Here is a 9,880-nt window from a genome sequence, read left to right on the forward strand (position 1 = left end):
GATCCAAGTATAAAATCATATTACCTGGGTTTGGCTAAAAAGTCATATTTTCATGGAAACAGCGTTGCCACACCTTGATATTAATCCCCATGTTTCTGTGGAGAGCACAGCTTGTTCAGATGAAGGTGTACTAGGAGACCAGGGCTGACACAGCTCCAGGGTCTCCGTGGCAGTCCCGTGTCCCAGGTTCTGGGCTTTTCCAGGTTGTTAATGAGAAAGGCCGTGAGTTTCAGGCGTGAGTCTTTCACCGCTTCTCCAACTACATGCTGCGTTCAGTCTTGAACAATTTAAACTGCTTCTGCTGTAGTGATTAGCTTTCAGCTTAAAAACACTTCACAATATTTATTCAAATAGTCAAATAATTATACACACTGCTCACCGTACACATTTCTCACTGCTATATGATTCATTGTTACTGGACCTACATATAATGTCTCGATCTTAGGCATGAAGTTTAATGTCAAAGGCACATTTTTGAGTTCCTTGTTGGGTGATTGTATATATCTGTGTAGTGAGACTTGCTTGTTGTCTGATAGCAACATCGGTGCACATCCCACGTGCACCCAACGTTACATTCTGTACAAAAATAATCCCTCCATTATTATATTATAATATAATCCCCCCGGCGCAGATTTGTAAGATCACAGCACTGTTCTTCAGCCCTCTCCTTGAAGCCAGGGCTTCCATGTTGTAGCCAGAAACGGGGGGCACCTCAGCCCCCCACGCAGGACGCTCGGCTGCTTGGGAACGACTCTCACGCAGACCACGGCCGGCCGCTCCTTCCTCACGAGGAGCTCCGTCACATCAAAGCGTAAGCCGCAGGCGGAGGGGAGAGGAGAGCGTCCCAGGTGTCGGGGCAGCGTGAGCGTGCTGGCGTCCCAGCTGACCTCCACGCCCACGCTGGCCCTGTCTTCCACCGCCGTGTCCACCGGTAAGACGACGAAGGCGCTCCGCAGACGTTGGGACGGGCTGCACTGGACCTGCGTGGACCAGCAGTATTCCTCCGCTTTCTCTGCATACAGACAACCGCAGTGTTAAAGCAGGGCTACTACACAGGCAGACTTACCCAGGACAGAGAACACAGCCTTTTAAGGCCAAAGAGCTCATCAGTGCTACGGACCTGCAGCTCTACAGACGTGCCTCGAAGACATTAATCAGAGAACGTCAGAGCTGTGTATTCCTGTGCTTGTGGGGACTCACCAGCATGGGACTCTCGGAAGCGGACGGTGAGCCTGTCCTGCGTCTCCAGAACCCGGGCGTACGTGCGGGCGGTGCAGTGAAGCATGCACGCTGACGGCAGGTTCACGTCCCGTGACATCTCCGTGAGGAGGTCATCCTTACTCCTACACTCCCAGGACGTGTCCTGAGCAAACAGGGAAAGTAGCAGAGAACACAGAGTTCCCCACGGCAACCAGAAAGACCTGACATACGCCATGCTGTCTCCGAGTGGGTTCAGGGGAGGGGAAAATCCTCCCTCTCTCTCTCTCTCTCTCTCTCTGTTTTTCTCTCACTCTCTGGTGATGGTATTTTTCTGTTTGTTTTTCCTTTATTCCCTCCCCCTCCTGCTGTCTGTTGGACTCTGAATTCCTGGAGTGTCAGGATGGAAAAATAAAAGAAAGAGGCGTGTTAGGCAGAAGGAGAGCGCCGGTTCTGATGACCTGCAGCCTGGCTGTCCCAGTGCGGCTGTTCCGGGACCCTGACCGGCGTGCTGAGGTGTGATTCACCTCCACATGTGCCAACACGCTCCCAGAATAAGATTTCTGGCAACCTCGATGAAATGCAATAGCATGCGATCATATCTGAGGGCTCCTGATACTGATACCGTTAGGGTGTGTGTGCCTGCGGCCATGTTGTCATTTACCCTGCAGCCTTTGATAAAGGTGACGACGCACTAATGATCATAGTAAATTAGATCACACGTCGAATTTACTTCAATAATGACTGAGGCTAGAGTTGAATGTAATAATGACTTACAAGTTTATGTTTTTTAAAATGAAACTTTTATTTAACAAAACAGTATGCTGATACACATATCTGGTACAAAACTGCCTTGCTGTATATATTGTTTATAAGAAAAACATTAGTACTGGAGTGACTTGTATTAAACTTACACATGCATTAAAAATCAAAGAAGATAAATAGTTCAATGAAATAACGTGAAGAAGCTGGAGACTTAAATGCAGACAGATGAGAAATGGACTACAGCAGAACTGCTCAGTGAGAAATGGACTACAGCAGAATTGCTCAGTGAGAAATGGACTACAGCAGAACTGCATACTGAGAAATGTACTACAGCAGAACTGCTCAGTGAGAAATAGACTACAGCAGAACTGCTCAGTGAGAAATGGACTACAGCAGAACTGCTCAGTGAGAAATGGACTACAGCAGAACTGCATACTGAGAAATGGACTACAGCAGAACTGCTCAGTGAGAAATGGACTACAGCAGAACTGCTCAGTGAGAAATGGACTACAGCAGAACTGCTCAGTGAGAAATGGACTACAGCAGAACTGCATACTGAGAAATGGACTACAGCAGAACTGCTCAGTGAGAAATGGACTACAGCAGAACTGCTCAGTGAGAAATGGACTACAGCAGAACTGCTCAGTGAGAAATGGACTACAGCAGAACTGCATACTGAGAAATGGACTACAGCAGAACTGCTCAGTGAGAAATGGACTACAGCAGAACTGCTCAGTGAGAAATGGACTACAGCAGAACTGTTCGGCAAGCAGGTTGAAAGATCGTAAACAGGACCATTACAGAACAGGGTTAATATGCTGAGGACAAGAAGTGATTCAACTGGACAAATATTGTTTAGGATGTTTGAGAACATGGCAAGACTAAATAAGACTTTTCCATGTGTGTATGTTGTGAACGGCATGGGGGAATTCAATACTTTAAACAGCTTTTGGGCTCAGGACACAGACTAACATCTGACAACAGTGAGCAACATCAGACATACCAACACAAAGTGCTGGTGGCCCAGGAGCGGAGGCTGAAGACATGTTCAGGGTAATTTATGCTCCTCTAAGGCAGAACATTTTTCAGGCTGTTTACTGGAGTGTTCCAGAGGCCCAACGTGGGAAAAGGCTGGTGCGGAAGAGTTGTTACACTGGGGTGTGTGTGTGTGTGTGTGTGTGTGTGTGTGTGTGAGGAACACTCTCTCACTGTCTGGATGTGGGCCAGAGCCCAGCCACTAAAGCACTTACATAGGAAAAAACACCAAAACACACAGTTCAAAGACCAATGGAGGTTGAATGCTGACTTTAAACCCTCACATTGATCTTCCTCATAAGACATTTTCTTTTTATTTTATGCACTGTGGTTGAATAGATTGAACTGCTGCAGAAATGACCATATTCACAGTGTCCATGACAGACCTCCATGCTGTAGTGCTCCAAGCAGTGTTGTAAAATGCAAAGATTACTGTGTTTTTAATTAGTAGTCCAGGTTGAGAACTTTGTTTGATAAACGCTGCATCAGTGTCAAAGACTTAAGAGGTAAAAAGGGAAAGGACTCAGAGCCGGGGTCATGACCTCTCATGGATTAACGGCCTCGGGGTCATCCACGGGTCGGCAGCCACACTCACGGATCATGGGCACGGAGGTGATGACGAGCGTACTCATCGCATCCACGTAGAGGAAGGGTAGGACGTCGTAGGAAGTCGGCTCACAGCACAGCTTCTGACGAAAGGACGAGGAGAGAGAGAGGGATTAGCATAATATGTTCTTACGTTTTTCTGCTAAACATATTAAAAAAAAGCTCCACAGAAAAAAGGCTTTCGGGCTGGCTGGCGTCCAAACGTCTCTCGGCTTGTGTCCCTGATTTGTTTACGCAGAACTATCTGCAGGGTCACCTAGTTCCTCTACAAACATCAGGAGACCAACAGTCACGTTTATGCTAAACTATTTGTTGCTGACATTGCTTGTAATATCCCCCCTGACTACATTTCAGCAGCACGGAGAAATAGTTCCTGTGAGCTCCTTGACACACGGTGACCTTGCAAAAAGAAACTCACTTTAGCCTGAGAAAACACTGGGACACCTGTTCAGTCAAAGCACAGATAGCACTCCAGCATTCAGGTCTTGTGTGGTAGACACTCCCACACAACAGCCAATCAGTGGACTCCAAATATCTACAGTCATATGTGTTACCAATGGTAACGTAATTATATATCCGAACCGTGTGGCTTGTTCATGAGACACGGAACATATATGGAAAACACTTAAGATATCATATAAACCCTCATAATATAAATCATGTGTCCTGCACTATTGTTTTGAATTACACTCTGCATTTTATAGGTATCATACATTGAAAACACTTATAAATAATAAATAAAATAAATTAATTGGTCAATTTAATTTGGATAGCTGGTAATAACAACATAAGTAAACAATGGCATCACATCTGGTAATACTTTGCTTTACAAAGCCACTGTTACAGTAATGTACAATGCATCAGTGTGTTTGCAATAGTACACAACATGTTTTAGTAGTGCAGATGTCCACTGAACAAGCGTAGTGCCTCACTGCTACACATAAAGTACCCTGGACTTACTGCTATAGCTACTGCATACCATTACATTCTACATTTTGTACAAGCCATTTTCTGCTGCAATTTATTTTCCTGACTCGATATACTGCTCAAAACTGCCCCAAAACAAAGGTAGATTGCAGCTGACGACTGAGCACATGGAAGAGCTTCAGATAACAAACTAACTCCTGCTTCAGTTAGTGAGATCAGCTGCCCTTTTAGGTTAATGGAAAATGTGTTCATGCAATCAGCTCAGTGCCTAAATGATCGCCTTGAGTTAAAGACAGACTCTCTCTCCGTGTCTATTGGTGGGGCTGACCTGTGAGGAGGAGACCTGGCGTTTGGGACTGTCCTCTGCACAGTGGGAGATGGTGGGGTCCACGCGGGGGTCGTATGCACTGCACTGGGTGTAGCTGAAGCTTTCAGGGTAGATGATCCAGTGGTCCCAGCCCAGATCTATCGCACACAGAGAACAGGTCAGCACAGTCCCATGCAGAGACCTTTCCAAAGCTCCAACTAGGAAGAGGAGAGCAGATTTCTAACACAATTTTCACAAATAAGTCCAGACTTCTCAAACCCGAACACCTTCTATACTCTCACCAATGTTCCACTTTTCATATGAAAGTTTATAATTCAGTTCAGTCCAGTGTGTCCACAAATTTCCATACATTTCACAGTTAACTATTAGCTGTGATCCATCATTCTTAGCACCAGTATATAATGCTGAAGTTACGTATGACTGGAGCTCTGACCCATTTGTAGACAAACCGTGTGTGCCAAATATGTCAGCACTGAATACAGCATAAACTGAGGTATATTTCATATATGCGTAAATGAAATCTCCAGACAACACCTGCAATACTTTCTAAACCACAGGTGTCAAACGCAAGGCCCGTGGACCAAATCGAGAGCTTAAAAAGCCAAATTATCCAAAAAAAGTCAAATACGTGCAGTGACCAAAACTACATTTCTAAATGCTAAATGCCAAAATTAGGCATTAAGAAAAACAACAAATTGCCAAAGAATAAAAAGGCAAACTGCGATCACAACAGAATGTGTTTGTGAAAGCCACAATCACAAACTATGCTGCAGTAAAAGCTAGCTTTATTGTACCCGAAGAAATCGCCCGCGCTTCAAAGTCTTTTTCAGAAGGAGCGTTTTTGAAGCAGTTGCTGTTTTCAGTTATTTGTTATTTCAAGTTTTGAACAAAGTAAATGTGACTTTGATGTTGTTTTTCTTTATTCACTTGGATAGTTCGTTCATTGATGGACAAATGTGGGTTTCGCATTACTTAACAAATAAAAAGGATTTATGTTATAATAACAGAGCAATAAGCATACATCTATGCAAATATATATGTAATATTTGTAACTTGAATAAATAATAAATTCAGTTATTTAACATTATGGAGTAGTTACATTTATAAGTTACATATGGCAACGATTATGCTTATGTGGCCAGCGGTGAAAATGAGCTTGACACCCCTGTTCTAAACAAATCACTCATCAAAGATGTCACTGGAAATATGACACCACAGTGTGGGCAGACCAATGAAATGAAATGATTATTAATGAACATAATTAAAATGCATGAATAATTAATTAAGAATGCTCACCTTTGATGAAGACTTGAGAGGTGAGTGTGCAGCACATGGGGGATGAGGAGTCCCCTGCACTGCACCTGCTCTCTGCACCAAACAGAACACAAAACTGCATTATAAGACATGGTGCAAAATATTATTTTACACACCCTGTGTGTGTGTGTATATATATATACATGCAGGGATGTTAAAAGTAAGAGAGAGAGATAGATAGATAGAGAGAGAGAAAGATAGATAGATAGATAGATAGATAGATAGATAGATAGATAGATAGATAGATAGATAGATAGATAGATTGATTGATTGATTGATTGATTATAAATTGAGGTGAAGTACACAAAGTTTGCAGAGAGACAGAGGTCCTGGAAACTTCACTACAATTTTCTATATCTCTACATATCTTACCTAAATACACCATAGTTATATTTATAAACATTAAACATACACACACATGTCATGTAAAATTGCTAAATATACAAATAAATATAAAAATATACAAATATAAAATTTTTCCCAACTCAATACATAATATACCAGGAACGTTGAGGTTGTTCAGTCGCTGTGCCGTGGCTTGGCCTGTTCCTTCAAAGGCCGTTTTCCACTGATCCCTGAGCCTCGTCATTCCAGGAACCGACACGTGAGGCGCGGCCTGCAGACTCAGGGAATCCAGGATGACCTTTCGGACGGTACGCAGGCCCTCCCCCGTGCACCTGTGAAATATACAACGTTCTCCATCTTGAGCACACCGGACAGCCAGGGGTTTTCATGGGTTTTCATAGTAATTATTCTACAGCAGTTAAACAGACCATGATATTTGAAAATATGTTGTCTTTACACAATACTTTTAGTATACTACAAATAAATAACAGGTCAACATGTATTTCACCCATTTTTTATAATAACAGCTACATTTCTTCACCCCTGCTTACAACAAAATATTAAAAATTCACTAGAATCTCATCTTGGTCGTTCTGTTCTCTCTTGGAGGGAAAAAAAACGACTGCATTCATTTTGCATGGCCAAAATGGTGGACGCCAAAACATTGTATTCTGCTTCAACAAGGACAGGTTGCAGGATAAAATACGACACGATGGATCATTTACGACGGGGTTATGGTCTTTGGAGGAGCTGGGCTGGGGGCGGGGCTGAGACTTGGCCCTGTGAGGGGATTGATAGTGTTACTCATTCCAGAAAAGAACGCCATGTAATACATGTGTCTGTAATTATGGGTCACGCCAGCAACTCTCCCTGCACCATCTCACACAAACCACTGGCGCGAAAACCAGAACAGAACTGCACACAATTTCAGTCCAGTAGCCTGACCACACACTTCAGCCTCACACTCCATGAAACTTCCTACATTAGATAATTTTTAGAAACAGTATGCATACTGAAAGCACTCAGATAGAAGATAGACTTAAACATTTTTTAAAATGCTACTGAAAATACTAAGAAAATGTTGTCAGTGAAACAGTAAACCAAAAATGTCCTGCACAGAGTTCAATGACATTTCTAACATCTAGTTTAAATATGAAGGCGGTGTCCTCACAAGCCTTAAAAATAAGGGAACAGCACTATAAATCTTACCATACCTTAATACCGAAGAGACTGAAGAGCAAGAAAGAACAGACATGAACAGAGTAATACTGACCTATGATTTCACCCTTTGAATAATGCTGACATTTGAATTTGCCCTTTGAATAATGCTGATGTCTGATTTCACCCATTGAATAGAGTAATGCTGATGTCTGATTTCACCCTTTGATTAGAGTAATACTGATGTCTGATTTCACCCGTTGAATAGAGTAATGCTGATGTCTGATTTCACCCTTTGATTAGAGTAATATTGATGTCTGATTTCACCCGTTGAATATAGTAATGCTGATGTCTGATTTCACCCTTTTATTAGAGTAATATTGATGTCTGATTTCACCCTTTGTGGCCAATTAGTTCTTAACCAAGTTGCAATACTGTCAGTTCAGAGTGTGGATCAGCCCTGCCCAAGGGTCTGTGGTGGGTGAAGAGATGTTGCTCACCTGCTGACGACATCTGGAGAAGTCTGATCATGTCCAGGATCCCCTGGAGAGCGACGGAGAACAACCGGAGTACCGTGCTGGCAAACGACCAGCATGATGGTCAGGAGGAGAAGCAGGGCCATGTTGGCCAAAGCAGGACGCAAGCGTAACGAGGAGGGCGGAGGTTTGGTGGAAGGTGCCTGTGCTTTGCACTGGTCCCAGGCCGCAGGAGATACAGGAGGAGCAGTGGTCTGGGAATGTTACTCAGGGATGCTTCGTTGCTCAGTGTGCCTATGGAAACACGACCGTGAGGAGGAAGAGAACTGCTGTCCCGGACAGCCTGGGAAACCTGCGTTTTATCTCCACGGACTCCAGGTCTGTCCTTGGAATACTCCACATTGTTTTCGTGTCTTACAACTGGGAGATGGTGCGAGGGAGGAAAAGACTGAGGAGAAAAAAACACTACTCTATTTTTTTCATTTTTTCAGTGTTTTATCAATGGGACTATTCAGAGAACAGTAACATATGTAACATTATCAATTTTGAACCTTAGAGCAGATTTGGACAACACAGATCAAACCTTGGGATTATTATGGTCACAATTATTTATGTTTAATGATGTTTAGCACTCCCTAATCTCACAAATGGCATTATTTCTGTTAATTTCCTACATGTTTAAAATTATATAAGAGGTATATACTATATAATGGAATAGCAGAGCAGTATTAATTATACACACACACTAATGGGTCACACATCAAAACTGGTTTTGTTTTATTAACAATGTTTTATATGTTTTATTAACGTATTTGGAGAAAATGCTGTTTACTCCGATACTTTGGGGTATTTAAAAACGTGCTAATAAAACCTCATTCTATTTGTCTTCCTGAACATTTGTTTTGAAGTTCGAAATATCTGAAACACTCTTTCAACACCCCTTTACCCTACACTTCATAAAAATAGATGTTAACTTCATTCCCTTTTATTGCCGACTTTACAAACAGTATGTTTTTTAAGGTTTACCACACAATCCTTGGCCATTTTATAATGCACATTTGTTACGTTTTAAGTTAAAATGGGTAATATATGTTTGAAGACAAGGAATGTTTACTTCAACACAAATCTAAGACACAAAAACACGCTAGCTCTATCCGTATATTAACGTGTATTTGTCCTTTACCTCCACATTTTGATGTCGGACCAACGGTCAAAATTGGCGGTTACGTTTGTCCGTTGAGACTCGCGCTCGCGCCACTCTGGAACTTTCCACAGACAAAACGGGCCGTTACAGACTGTCTCTGAGGTAAAGGGGAAAATACATGTTCAATGTCTGTTCGTCAGTAATTTATCGGCTCTAACTGAATATTAATTATTTTGACGCGTTCACGTTTCTTTGACAGAAAGTCTGTTCGTGACCGGAGTTTTTAGCTGGCTGGCTAGCGCACAGGTTAGCTCGCCAATGGTGTTGCCTTCGGGTTTAGCAATGGGGGCCAATTTGGTATGTAGCTAATTGTCCAGCGTTGTGTATCTGACTTGTACGGAGCCCGGGAAGGGACATGGGTAAAAAAAAAAATTTAACCGAGGGAACGTTTTACCATTCGAGCGCACGTTTTCTGTAATTCGTGCTCACGATTTATTAATTCGTGCGCACGATTAACAATTCGTGCGCACGTTTTGTTTTAATCGTGCGCATGTTTTAATTAAACTCATGCTCACGATTTAGTAA

At 42.7% G+C, this 9,880-nt stretch overlaps 1 protein-coding gene across 1 annotated transcript in view; it reads right to left on the bottom strand.

The window, feature by feature from the left end:
* gsdf (gonadal somatic cell derived factor) overlaps positions 1 to 9,652 on the bottom strand; it is a 9,829-nt gene extending 177 nt beyond the window's left edge. The window contains exons 1-7 of the mRNA XM_076988836.1: positions 9,335 to 9,652; positions 8,176 to 8,599; positions 6,674 to 6,849; positions 6,155 to 6,226; positions 4,859 to 4,995; positions 1,201 to 3,686; positions 1 to 1,012 (exon numbers count right to left, since the gene is read on the bottom strand). The exon at positions 1 to 1,012 is cut by the window's left edge and continues 177 nt beyond it. Coding sequence (XP_076844951.1) covers positions 3,543 to 3,686; positions 4,859 to 4,995; positions 6,155 to 6,226; positions 6,674 to 6,849; positions 8,176 to 8,297 — 651 coding nt within the window. The 5' untranslated portion in view covers positions 8,298 to 8,599; positions 9,335 to 9,652 and the 3' untranslated portion in view covers positions 1 to 1,012; positions 1,201 to 3,542. The remainder of the gene's footprint in view (positions 1,013 to 1,200; positions 3,687 to 4,858; positions 4,996 to 6,154; positions 6,227 to 6,673; positions 6,850 to 8,175; positions 8,600 to 9,334) is intronic.
* Between the last annotated feature and the right edge of the window lie 228 nt (positions 9,653 to 9,880).

The sequence above is a fragment of the Brachyhypopomus gauderio genome, unplaced genomic scaffold (genome assembly GCF_052324685.1).
Source record: "Brachyhypopomus gauderio isolate BG-103 unplaced genomic scaffold, BGAUD_0.2 sc64, whole genome shotgun sequence".
Classification (NCBI taxonomy): domain Eukaryota; kingdom Metazoa; phylum Chordata; class Actinopteri; order Gymnotiformes; family Hypopomidae; genus Brachyhypopomus; species Brachyhypopomus gauderio.